At 30.3% G+C, this 14,254-nt stretch overlaps 1 protein-coding gene across 2 annotated transcripts; it reads right to left on the reverse strand.

The window, feature by feature from the left end:
• Positions 1 to 1,838: 1,838 nt before the first annotated feature.
• On the reverse strand, positions 1,839 to 9,633 carry LOC114419840 (glutamate receptor 2.8-like). Of its 2 annotated transcripts, none has more exons than XM_028385638.1 (5): positions 9,201 to 9,633; positions 7,129 to 8,339; positions 6,687 to 6,999; positions 6,088 to 6,497; positions 1,839 to 2,204 (listed from the first exon to the last, which is right to left on the reverse strand). In XM_028385638.1, exons 1-5 carry the CDS (start codon positions 9,469 to 9,471, stop codon positions 1,950 to 1,952), a joined length of 2,460 nt encoding a protein of 819 aa, XP_028241439.1. In that variant the 5' UTR covers positions 9,472 to 9,633; the 3' UTR covers positions 1,839 to 1,949. The 2 variants fall into 2 exon arrangements, with proteins under 2 accessions (XP_028241439.1, XP_028241438.1); XM_028385637.1 differs by having other exon boundaries at positions 6,687 to 7,002; positions 9,201 to 9,630.
• Positions 9,634 to 14,254: the final 4,621 nt, after the last annotated feature.

The following is a 14,254-nucleotide window of genomic DNA, read 5'->3' on the forward strand; positions in this document are numbered from 1 at the left end:
TTTAATTAATTTTGATTTCTTATTCCTTTTATTATTAATACATATATGTGAGAGGTAGAAGGCGTCACAAAATGTCCTCCCAATTTTGCCAACTAAAGTCATATGGGAATAGACCCAACCATTGAATAAGAACAAATCAATGAGGAGGTGAAGTGGAATGATCCCACTTGGTTTACAAGATGGTTATAGGTTGCACAAAAAGGGTGATTGTCATGAGAATAGGACCTCTGTGTGGCTTTAGCAGAGCATAACGAAAAACTAGGTGGATTTTACTGGATGCATGTATGGAAAATCTATAAGCAACCACACCTACCTTCTAAGTAATTTGATAGGGACCATAGTATATTTTTGGTAGTTTGTGATAAGGAGCCCCATGAATTAAAAGCTAGTGGTAAGGACAGAAGCCAGCATAAACCCATTCATCAACCATATAATCTACTTCACATCTTTTACAATAGCATGGTTTTTCATGTTTTTTTAAAGCATAATGAGCATCTCTTGACATAGATAAAGTTGATTAACAACCTCCACATGTGAAGTACCTAATAAGTAATAAGGAATGGATAGAGGAGGCTTGCCAAAAATGATGTGAAATGGAGATTGGCCATTAACTAAATGGACAATTGTATTATAAGACCATTCAACTAGTGAAAATAACTTTTCCCGTATTGAGAGGGTAGCTCATGAACAAAAGAGCATAGATACTGCTCCAAGATGCGGTTGAATTATAAATATATTTTTTTCATCTTCACTCATGTGTCATATTCCTTTTCTTTAAGTTCAATTATAAAATATTTTTTTCGTTCAAATAAAATTTAATACACAAATAAAAACTTGAATTTTTTTTAGTTTTTCCATGCGATTAAGCTTATGCAAAGCTTCAAGTTCTACTATAAGAATAGATAAACTAAGCAAGTTTCTTGATATATTCACTTCAATTTATTTATTCTCTCAATGGTACATTCAAAATTTTATGTTTAGTAGGTGTTTACATTATTGAAACATGGGTCGTTAATAGATAAGTTTTTAAATGTAGATATGGAAACAAATGATGTTGTGCAAAACTAGAAAATATAATATACTCATACATTATGAGCAAATTTTTCATTCTCGTGTTAAAAAGTTAATAAGAAAAACATTCTTAAGCAAGGCTTTATATATATATATATATATATATATATAAATGCTAGTTTGTTAATTTTATTAGCAATGTCAATTAAAAAAATTCAAACTCGTCATCTTTTTCCCCTCCCTTCTCCCTCTACTGAACTAACCTTATAGTTCACACGCACACACATATATATAATTTCAAGAAAGCAAATATAAATCTAACACATAAAGTGATAAAATAATATGTCCCAACATAAGTTTTTAATCCGCTAATTTTAATAATTAACTTATTTATCCGTGCATCGTAGGGTCCAAATTTAGTTGTATCTAATTCCTATACCCGAGCAATATAGTCAGGTTCAAAATTTATCTTAATCACTTTCTTTTCCTATCCTAGCCCTAGGTCTTTGACCTTCCATATATATTTTAAAAAAAGTGTTATGTTATAATTTTATATTACTATAAGATATTTTTGTACATATACTCAAAGTTTGTCTATATATATTTCAATTTACCACAAATATTTGATCAAGTCGTAGTCACTATCTACATGCAATTGTGTGCATGAGATTTCATTATTAAGGTTTATGGTTCTCTTCATTTAAAGTATCAAAATTATAGCGTATCATTTTGATTTTAATGAGTCTTTAAGTACCACTCCATCAATAATGAAGCAAGCTCCCTTTTTCTCTTGACTTTTTATTTGTTGTATTATAGATTGACTTTTATCCATTGTGAGTTGTAAAAGACTATCTTATTTCATCAAAATGCTTTACAATTTGAACCAGCAACGACCAAATGGTTATTTGTTCATAATGAATACTGCCTCTCAAAGTAGACTATTGTGAGTATAGGAAAGTAAACACATAAAATGTGAATGATACGAATGAGGCAATTGTTGTGATGATGAAAAGACCTGCAAAGCTATTCACCGTAAGACCTTGGCTGTCTAAAATTGAGGTACTTTGATCTTTAGAGACAATTCTTGTCGAGAAATACTTGTTTTTAATCCCTTCAAACTTGTCTTTATCTTCAATGACATTTAGGAGTGCCCTCGAAAAATATGGCACTAGAGGTGACTGTGGGGGAAATGCCTAAACATAAAATAGCATAACACTTTTTAGCATAATCTCATGGTGGTAATTGACATTTATGTATACCTATTTTAGTATTATATTTAAGATATACAAAGTGGGACAACTAATAAGTATATAAAACAAATAATTACATTAATATAAAATGAGATTGGTGCTAGACGCTGAAAGTTATAAAATGTAGCAATTTTTTTTTTATAAATTATAGTTTTATTATTATGCTAAAAAATAAAGATTAATCATATTCATATTAAGGGAACTAAACCTTAGTGAAAAACATTATCATCTAAACAAATTTGATGATCGATTAATATTGTCTTAACTCATTTGGCATGTTCTCATTATAATGTAAGATATATAGTACAATGAATATTGAAAATTATAATTGTATATAAGTATTTAAATTAACTACATCATTTAAGTTGATTGGATCAAGCAATACATTGTACATGAACACGTGAAAGATGGAACTTGAGTAATGGTGTATTTTGAAGTTGTTTGTGGATTAAATCACTTCTGGAAAAAAAATTATTTGATTCATTCACTTGGATTTTATTCTTAAATCATCTAATCAAATTAATTTTAAAATAAAATCCAATCAATTCTAATCCAATTTATTTCAAGTTTTTTTTTTATTTTTGTTTTTTTAATAATTTGATTTTTATTTTATCATAAGTTATTTTCCTAAGTATTTGAAAAAATGTGTGATATATCTTGTAATAATAATTTTATTACCTTATAACAAACGTGGACTTAAGTTTTTCCAACCTCATAATCCTAGGAATAAATAAATAGTCCGTGAAACAAATATTTCCATAGTTTTGATGATAACAAATTTAGGATTGATGAATTTCATTGAGTATTATGGGAACATATTCGTCCAAAACAGTTTTGGTATTGAGTTTTGTAACTTTATCTATGCTATGATCATATTGTTTATGCATCCATTCCCATACTTGCTTTCTTAAAAGAACTATCTACTGTCTAACGTGCTTTAAATGGACAAGCGCCCACGAGTTTTTATGAAAACTAGCATCTGAAGCCTATTGAACATCCAAATTGGCATTAAGAAGCTTACACACTACTTTATATCAAAGTTTCATTTCCGTCTAATTTTTATAGTATGTGTTGTGCACTAAACGAGTATGATTATGTCTCATAGTTTATGCACTTTTTGTTCCCTCGTCTTTTTGAATTGCCTTATTATTTGAATTTAAAGTGTGATTGTGCCAACAAAGGACAAGGAAAAGCAAATCAACATATTCTTTGCAAAAATCATTTTCGTATAAGCAGCGAAGAGAAAATGAGCACTACTTAGAAAATGACAATACTACTATCTACTTCTGTCTCCACCCCAAGCTGCCACGTTGCAATAGGACAAACTTTGTGATAAAATGAATACTTTTAGAAGAATTTAATCCCCACAATGGTCACATTCATGAAGCTTATAAATAAAGAAGCAGGCACAACAAAAATTAATTCTTGCATCCTAAAATTCTTGAATTGTTGCCATTGTTGCTCTGATATAACTTTTATCTCTAGATGATCAAACACTAAGTGATTAGAGTGTTATTCTTTGTTGAGCAAAATTTATATGTAATCAGTTTCTCATTGTATATCCTTTTTATGATAGTTGTTTGATTTGTAATCATTCAGACTTGATGTTTGGAAACTTAAAAATGTCTTAGTGATTAAACAATACTTGATTGTTTATCAATCTTAAGATGAGATTAAAAGTGACATAGAGAATACTTATTTTAAGGCAGGAGTAACATAATAGAATATTTGTTTAGTAATCTGTTTTGATTAATTGAAACCATTAAAGGTTAAAAGAGAATTGAATGTAATACACGAGATTGAATGAAACAGTATAGAATAAGTGTTTGTACTTTTTTCTTAAGCTTTAGCTTCTTTTCTCTAGCATACACCCTTGGATGCACAAGTTCTTGAGAAATTTGTTTTGTGAAAATTGTTTTCTAACACTTTGGACGACCCTTTTGTAAGCTTGTTTATTAAACCTAGTTTTCATATTTGCTTTCAAAAAAGGTTTCATTCTTGAGAAAAAATTTAACTTTTGCTAACACATAATTCAACCCCTTCTATTATATTCCATTTATTTTAGTTTTCTCGATAGAGTAGTGAGATTTTTTCACTAATTAATTAAAGATATAGGTATTCGTATAGCCTCTACAAGTTTCTCACATAAATTCTCTTAAACCAACACTAGCACTAGATGCTATCTTGATAGAACAACACCCGATAATATAGTTTTTGGTACAATACCAACTCAACACAAAAAGAATCGATAAACTTTTCGATTTGAGATATACACACCACCTAGAATATGGTAAGGCTCATGAGATCTAGTTGTGGGTGATATCATAAATATTATAAAATGACGAAAAATGATGATAAACAGTAACATGGACAAGTATCGGATCATTGTTGTTATTCACTTTTTCTCTCTTGTTTGAGTTATAGATTGAAGTTATTTATAGAAAACTTCTATCAATCTATTCATTTTGATTCACTGCAACATAAACTTTTCAAATTCAAAGTAATCTAGTGTTTTGTAGCTATAAAGTTATCTTAGAAGCTTCTAAGCAACCTTTTAAAGTTCCTACTAACAATCATTATGATATCTCTCTTCATGAAAGATCCAAAACTAGAAACTATTCAAGGATGTGTATCAATATGGGCAATACAAAAATACTTTGTGGATCCAAATCGACGAGTAGCTTAATGTAAATGTTGTTTAGAAGCTTTAAAGAAAGTCTATTGGCTTTTGATTGTGGTATAGTAAGCTTCTTATCAGGATTCAACATTCTTTTAAATCTTCATAGTTGATTATGACAATCTTTTGATCTTCATGTTGAATACAATTCAAGTTTCTATTCACATGTTCCTAATTTGGTTGAAACAAACTTCTTATGATATTTCCAATATATCTTATTCTTGGGATTTTATGTTAAGATTCTTCATACTTCTAATATGAACCTTTTTAACATAATTATGTGTAATCTTCATATGTATACGGTTCTTGCAATTATTAACAATTCTTGATGATAGAAGTTGAGAAACACCATAATTGTATGTACATCATGAATCTTGCTCACAACAAATTACTTATGTATAGGCTTTCAATTGAGTAGATTTTGTGTTATGCAACTCATCATTGTCTACTAAGCTTTTGAATAATTTCTATCAATCCATAACCAGTATTTTTACTATCCGAAGTGAATTCCATTTACCATTGTTTGGAATCTTGTTCTCTAAACATACTCAATAAAAATTATTAGTTGCTTCAATTTAGAAAGCTTACAAATTGGTTCAAAATATTTTCTATAGTTAAAAACTTAAGGTTCTAAACCCAACAACAATAATTTGTTGGATGCTAGATTTAATTTAACATTAGCATTGTTTTGGCTGATGTTATATTTGAAACATATAGGTCCATTTTTTTTCCATTTTGGAAATCTCACTCTATCTAAATCCCTCTTTCCCTTGCTCTTTGATCCTTATCCCTTTATTTGGTGGTGTCTCATTTGTCCTCATTCATCAACATCGTTGTTGTTTCCTAGAGTTAAGGTTTTATTTTGTTTTCTCTAACTTACATCTTTCTCTCTAGCCCATGTACCTCTAATTTCCCCCTCTTTCTAACTTTCTCATCACTTTAACTGGTAGGCACTGCACCATCACCATCACTAATAGGTATTTTAATCTTTCTCTCTTTCTTCACTAGTGTAATGTGAATAGATGAGAGAATAAGGAAATAAGATAAGTAACAAGATAAAAAAAAATTAATTATATAAATATACTATAAAAATATGTTGTAAGAAGAGAATATGTCTTACTACAGTTGAGAGTGAGAGAGAAAACTCACAAAGGCAAGTCCATTTGTTTTATAAAACGGTCCCACCGTAGCATAGCCAGTGTCATATTTTGATAGAAAAACGTTGATGTATGGACTTTCATCAAAGATAGCCGCCACCCCACCATTGTTGGTCCCTTTTGAAAGTGCTTCATGATACTCTTCAGGAGTATTATAGGCCTTCAACTGAGACTCATTGAATCCTAATTCATTTATTAAAATTGTTTTCACGAAGGATTGATTCTGATATCCCACAAAATAATTATTCCTTTTTATCTCTTTTATGTCAATGAATTCCGGTTGTAGGCTTTCTATTGTTAGCATCGAAGTTAAACTTGCAGTGTAACTTTGGGTGATGATGAGCACTACAAATATCCATATAATCAACAAACCTCTGGACCAATTACTTACCAATCTCTCCCCTGCACAATCAAACTAGTAACTATTAATTAATCAAAACTAGTTAATATCATCATGTCACAAAAAATATACTACTTTCGTCCCAAAATACGAGGCTCTTTTAACTAGTTTAGGCCCTTTAAAAAAGCATATTCAGGGATAAAATTAGTAACAAATTGTTCTTTTGTATGAAGAAGAATCAAAGGATTTACGGTGAGCAAAGACAAGTGTGGAGAAGGAAAACCAAAAAACAATGCCAAGTTGTTGTTTTGGGGTCCCCCTAAAGGCTGTGTTGTTTGAGCGATGCTCTAGAAACCACACAACGAAACCGATGAGGACCAAGGCTGCACCAGTAGTCAACCAAAGACCCCAACTTAGAGGCTTTAAGAACACCCACATGTTTCGTTTCTCATCATGCTTCATTGAAACTACCATTGACACCACAGATTCTAAATAAGGCAACGTGAAATTTAAATAATTTGTGCGATCATAAACAATTGTTATGTCTCCGACTCCAGCATCGAACTTCTGCCATGTACAAATTATAGCTAGGTTGAGGTATAATCAAGAAGGGGCAAGAAAAAAAACTTAATGTGTAACATGTAATAAAAAACTAAATAAACAAAGGAAAGAAGAATTATGAGCAAAACACACCATGGACTTGTTGTTTGCAATAGGTCCAGCAAGGGCGCCATAGTTTTCTAGGGGGACGAATTCGTATGATACTGAGAAAGGCAATGCCTTCAAGACCTCTAAAAACACATCAACAACAAACCCAGAAACTTTTGTGGTGTTAAATATGGTTTCCACTTTTACAAATTCAGTGAAACCCTTTCTCACAGGAACCCCAAATCTCAACTTGGGTGGCTGATCCATTGTGTAACCTGGCCAAACTGGCTGCCTCACTTTCTGCTTTTCTTGGTCATCTTGGAATAGCCCTCTTTTAGGGCTCCAATATCCAATAATTCTCTCTTTGTGTCCTATCACATTGAACACTTCAACCACTGACGACTCTAATTGTCCTCCTTTCAAATCAACATACCCAGATAGGCCTTGGAATTTCGTAGCTAGGATTGCATTTACAAGGGAAGCACTTTGTTTCCCATAATTGGTTGCATTTTCTACGGCCATGGCTAATGCCCACACTGTATCATAAGCCCACAACCCAAACAATGTGATGGTATGAGTACGATAAGCGTGATACTTTATGTTGTTTTCCATAAAAGACAAGGTTTTCCATCTTTTCTTAAAATCATCGAGCTTTTCATTGTTTCTCACTATTGTCCTCACTCCCAAGACACCTTGCATGTTGTCCATTCTTTCTAGAGCTGAAGGATCTAACTCAACAGATAACCCTTCAGTGACTATCCATCCATACCCTTCACTCATCATTCCAGCTTTCTCTACAGCTGAAAAGAATCTCGACCCATGTTCACCCGTCATGTGAACAATGAATATTCTTGTCGAATTTTCCTTGAGATTTTCGAGCTCTTCCAAAATGTGGGACTCTTCAAAAATGGGGTCAATGACGCTTCTGTAAGGTACTTTTGTGTCCACTGCATCCAATGCATCTATCAGATGTGGGACAAGACCGTTTCCGTATTCAGTGTTTTCGTATATAAGGACAACTTCTCGCCATCCATATGCTTCCACAATGGCTGCTATGGCTTTCACCTGAGAAGAATCATTTTGTGCCATTCGTATGAAAATGGGAGTGTGGGCTGGGGAAAGAGATGGACTTGTAGCGGAGAAGGAGATAATGGGGATGCCAAGCTCGCGCCCAAGGTTTATTACATGCCTTGCTTGTTCTGATTTTTGAGGTCCAATAATTGCCTTCACCTTTTCTTTCGTTATTAAATCAAAGGCTAGAGAAACAGTGACAAGAAATGAATTATTGAGTCACTAAATCAAGACATAGGTAAAAATAAGTTGTTTATCGGAACAAAATTGAACTTAATTTTTTTAAACAAGATCTTAGATATAAAATTATAAATGGTATTCGGAAGGAAACATTTTACTAAAGATGATCCATTAAATATTTTGGTGGGAAGTAGTCATCAATAAAACTAATGATAATTCACACCAACTCTCTTGATATCAAAAAAAAAAATTAAGGTTATGTTCGTTTCTACTGTGTGGGAAAAACCTAGAAAGCTCAAATTTGAATATGTACCCCAACCATATTTAAATATGCACCAGCCATATTCAAATATGTACCCCAACTATAGTCGCCGCCTTAATTGATTAATGGTATCCAACTTATTCGAATATCTAAAGCACATTCAATTTTGTCTAGGCGATAACTCCAGCTCCAATTCGAATATGTTACCAATCATATTAGATTAAGTTAGTGAGTCTCTCAAATAAGTTATACAGTTCAAAATTAGTTTGTTTAAAAAAAATAAAACACAAAAAAATACATCGATACAAACGCAATTTCACAAATATTTTTATATTTTATTATCTAGAACATCATTTTCTCTCATCTCTCTTTCATCTCTACCACAATCTCACTTTCTACTCTCTTTTATCTTTCTTTCATCTCTACCACAACTTTCATCTCTCTTTCATCTCTACCCCAATCTCACTTTTCATCTCTCTTGCATCTCTCTTTGTTTCCATTTCATTCCTCAAACTTTCTTTCCTTTTCTTTCACCCCCAACCCAACATTACCTAGGAGACATTCACAAATTGGAAGCTGAAAAGAAAATTATGAAATTAATAACCTGCATATGCTGCTTTGACTGTATCACCGCCAGAATTTCTTGTTCGAAGATCAAGTCTGGTTTGAAAACGAGGATGCTGTTTATAGAAATCATGATGTGCCATCCATATGCAGCTGTTAGCCATGCTCCCAATTGGGGAGTTCAAATCAAGAACTACCCCTATTGGTATCGTAACCTCCCTTGCCATCAAGTGTAATGGCCAGAGGCACAGTATGAGGTAGAAGGGGAGCGAGGGAAAGTACTTTTGGAGATTTAGCATTGACATTGTCATGCTACTCTGTGAAGGTTCACTATTTTCTCTGCAAAATCTTCCGAGTCATTTAACTAGACGAGGATTCTGCAATTTAATCTCCTTAGTTTGAATTTTATGTGGTGGAATGGAAACTGGCCACAAAATTTTTCAAAGTCGTAGAAAATATGTTGGCCAATTTTAGTAGACTGTAGACCCCATATTCAAAGTAGAATCCTCGAGTCTCCGTTAAGAAAATTCCATAAACAAAACGGTAATGGTCAAATTAACTGGTCTACCACTCATTTTAAAGTCTATTAAGAAATTAATACATAGAAACTTTTTATTATTATTTTCTTATAAGCAACTTTTTACTCAAAATTATATTAAGAATGCTTCCAGAATCATGATAACTGGACATTAATAATATTTTAATATTTTTTCTACTTTTATCTCTTCAAATGATGTCTAGCTAGCATTAGCCTATTTTAAAATACACGTATACAGTGGGTGGAGGTTTACTAAATTTATGAGTAAGTGTTAAACTTACTTGAGTTATTTTTTATACAAATAGTGGATTTCATCGATGTAGCTGTTATATTAAAAGTTTTAAGTAAATTCTATCTGTGAAACTTATTTGATCTATGAAACTGTGTGTGCAAGTTAAAAACTAATTACAGTACTTTATTAATCAACTTTGTTTCAATGTGTAACATAATTTTCAAAACATAAAGATTATCAATTATAAGATTATACACACTGGAATGTTTGATTTATCTAAAACTTTGTACGGATTAATTAACATTACATGATAGTCACATTAATAATGACATAAATTGTCACATCATTAATGGATCTCACATAACATTATTTTAATAAGTTATGTTTTTAATCTCTCATTTTTTCATGAAATTCACTTTTAATCCATCATTGTTTTTTATTCGTCTTAGTTTTTCATTTTTTTTTTCACAAAATTCACTTTTAGTTCTCAATTATTATTTGTCATTTTTTGTCCCTCCCATTACGTATCACTATTAAATAATGATGTGACATGTAGATCCTTAGTTTCACGTAAGACTCGCGTGACAAAATGTTGTTGGTTTAGGATAATTTTTAGCGTTGCTAAGGCACTACAAATTTTTAGCAATGTAAAATCTCCAAAAAAAAGAGGTTTGAAATTTGAAACAATAAATATAATAAGCAAAATCAACAACACACTACACAAATCAAAGCCTGTTATTGTTGTCTCATTCTTGCCACCATCACCACCTTGTGCCAATCCTCCATGAATGTTATTACTCATGTAGCAAAAGTTTAGTGTTTGTTTGAGAAGTAAGGCTCGTGATTACAATTTGGAAGATTAAGAGGGTTCTTTGATTTTGGTGCTAATAAGTTTTGATTCATGGTTTCAGTGGTTTATTATTTTGCTTATTCTTGTTTATTTAACTTGTGGTTTGTCAATTATGTGTTAAGGATCATGGTTTAGTGGGTTGTTGATATGTGTATTGACTGGAATTGATTTTTCTTATTACATCCCATTGTTTATCTATTTATTTATTGAAAATTTTGAACCTTTATTTTTGCATTTTTACACCATAAAAGAAAATTTATAGTGCTTTAGAACCTCTAGAAAATGTCTTGAAATGTAATTGTCATGTTAAACTAGTAGCTCATATGGCAAGTCATGTGGTTGCCCACATCGCTTAATAGTGATACTTATGGGTGTAACGCTCATCGTTACAATAACAACCCCAGAATAAAAATATAGTTTAAAACATTCATAAAATAAGAATTTAAAAATTTCAATAGTTTGAAATACTTCAAATAGTACAAATAAAAAAATTCTCGCATAAGTAAATAATTTCATTCTCAAATATGGACATCTACAAAGTTTAACTAATAATGAACTAAATCTTCAATTACCCCTTGACTTAAAAGTTTTTTCCTCGAACTTTGAAAATAATACTTTTAATGATATCATAATCTCAGTGTATAAAACAAGTTCTAAAAAAGTTCACAAATAGTATTATTCTCAGTCAGTGCAGTAATCGAAAAAATCCAACCATGGTATATGTAAAATTAAATTAGAAATAATATATACATACTAATAAACAACCACAAGTTATTCACACAATAAAGTAACACTCCAATAAACAAACACCAACACTTTATTGCATTCAATTCTTGAACAAACAAACAAATATCACAACACAACTTAGTGATTTCGAGAATCATTAAACTCAACTCTTTGGTTTCCAAAACCGGTGTGGATTTCGGATTTTTTAAAGGATCTATAAGCTCATATCCATGCAATGACATCTCATTGTCTTCCCTATCATGGATGGAGGTATCCAAAATCTCTTCCCATCCTAGATGAAGATATCTATTATCTCATTCCCATCCCAGGTGGAGGTATATATCTTTTTCCCATCCCAAATGGAGGTATCTCATGCATATTTAATTTTCAAAATAAAACATACACTGCCACCACTTACCAGAAGAGGATGACCAATTCACACATAATTACAAAACATCATTCCAGATAACTACCAAATACTCTAATTCTATACATACTAACAACTCACAAAGTCATACTCTAAATTATAGCTTCTTATAAGTCAATTAATAATTAACTATGGAATAAAACACATACATGTAGCAAAACATATTTTAGTTGATATATATGATAGCTAAACACAACTCAAGCAAGCTTATTCATGAATTTTCAAATAAATTCCAAGATTTAATATATATGCAACAAGTGAAGATTTGTACATTGCAATATTCATTTTTGTAAAGTTAAATTAAAACCCACACAGTGAAAACTACATGTTTGTATGATTATATTAGACACTTAAATAATTTCATGCAAAAATACCACATAACCTAAATTTTACGATCATCACAATGATTAATTCACGCAAGGATCGATGTAGCAATTTATTGATTTATGACCAGTAAACTCAAGAAAACACGTTTCCGAAAATCTATACAATGAAAGTTTAGAAAAAAAAAATTATTTTACTCACCTCTTGAAACACATAGTAATTCATGTGTTATTCGCTTATTATTTCTCATTTCCATTTAGTGGATCAACAAGATTCTCTTTGTTTCTACTTTCTTATCAATCCTATATGCCTACCAATTTTCTATTTTTTGAGAGAGACCATCTATAAAATACTAGAAGAAGATAATTGTTTATCCTTATATAATAGAAGAGTATATGATTTAAGATTAAGTCACCGTTTTCAAGGATCACAAATTCAAATATAACATTTATCTTATCCAAACTAGATATACAATGTTATATTATTACTTTAATAATTATCTTTACAATAGTGATAATCTTTTAATATTTTTAATTAAAACATGGAACTCCCACACTTTCTTTTATAATTATAAAATAATCTCAACAATCTTATATCAATCACCTAATTTTTTTTATTGGTAAAATAGTTATTTAACTCGATCAACTTTAAATAAAGTAATTAAAGCAAACATAATTTTTTTATTCAATTATTTCAACGATATTTAATATATCATAATACAAGCATTTCATATATATATATATATATATATATATATATATATATATATATATATTATCATAATCATTTTAATTCAAATAAATTCTTATACTAATAATTTTTAAACTAAAACTAATGACAATTATTATATTAAAATTGTAGGATGTTAAAATGGGAGGGACTAAAAACAATTACAAACAAAAGTTGAGAGACTCAAATCGACCAAACAAAATATTAAGAGACTAAAAATGAATTTTGTGAAAGAATAAGGGACAATGACTAGTAAAAAATTGTTAAGGGACTAAAGGTAAATTTTGTGAAAAATGAGGGTACTAAAAATATAGTTTGCCAAAAAGAAAATTACATGTGACTACTATGTCATACTAGTTGATGATGTGGCTACTCATGTGATTGTCTGTCATCAATCACTCAACGATGATACTTGATAACAGAGACAAAAAATGTTAATAAAACAGAAATATAGGAGTTAAGATTAGTCATATTTTTTTTAGGACTAAACAATGATACTTGACAATAGGGACAAAAAATGTTAATGGATTAGAAATATAAAAACTAAGAGTAGTCAATATTTTATTTAGGGGCTAAAGGTAAAATTTACAAAAAGTTTAGGGAAGAAAACATAACTAACTCATTTTTTTTCTCTCTCTAAGGTTGTTAGTGGAGTAAGTGGATATCTTATACTACCTCGTTCTATTTGTAAAACTCTTCTGTTTATTTTCTTTGTCCCAAAATAAGTGTTGTATTTGAAAAAGAAATTTCCCCCAAAATAAGTTCATGTTAGTTTTTCAATGTAATATTAATTATTTTTTTCACTAATGCCCTTAGTAAGTTTCCCTTTAGTTTTTCAATGTAATATTAATAATAGAATTAGTTTTGTAAAATTACTATTCTCTTTTGTTTATTTATTGACTTTTCTGTGTAAAACAATCTAGGACAACAATTATTTTGGAATGAAGAGAGTAATTTATTTGTCTCTTTTTATAAGACTCTTTTCAAGTAGCTCATTGCATTAGTTATTTGTTGACCATAATATATTAAATTTTATTACAATAAATTAATAAGATAAATTCATTATCTCTCTTATAAGATCGGAAAAGATGACCAACACACATAATTAATTAGGTGAAAAGTAATTAAGAGGAAAAATAGAACGATAACTAGTCTCAATAATTTTAAGGATAGTTTTAGAAAAATAATACAATTTTTTTAATAAATTTAATGCTACAAACTAAATTAATCAATTTTATTAATGAAAATGAATTATTTAAAAGAGTTTT

The sequence above is a fragment of the Glycine soja genome, chromosome 7, assembly GCF_004193775.1.
Source record: "Glycine soja cultivar W05 chromosome 7, ASM419377v2, whole genome shotgun sequence".
NCBI classification, from domain to species: domain Eukaryota; kingdom Viridiplantae; phylum Streptophyta; class Magnoliopsida; order Fabales; family Fabaceae; genus Glycine; species Glycine soja.

Excerpts from the sequence above, each read along its gene's own strand:
- LOC114419840 (XM_028385637.1), bottom strand. The coding sequence starts at position 9,471 with ATGACAATGTCAATGCTAAATCTCCAAAAGTACTTTCCCTCGCTCCCC. Across the intron at positions 8,340-9,200 it reads AGTCAAAGCAGCATATGCAG|CCTTTGATTTAATAACGAAA; the intron begins GTTATTAATTTC and ends CTGTTTCTCTAG. Across the intron at positions 2,205-6,087 it reads AAACAAATGGACTTGCCTTT|GCATTTCCCCCACAGTCACC; the intron begins GTGAGTTTTCTC and ends TTTTATGTTTAG.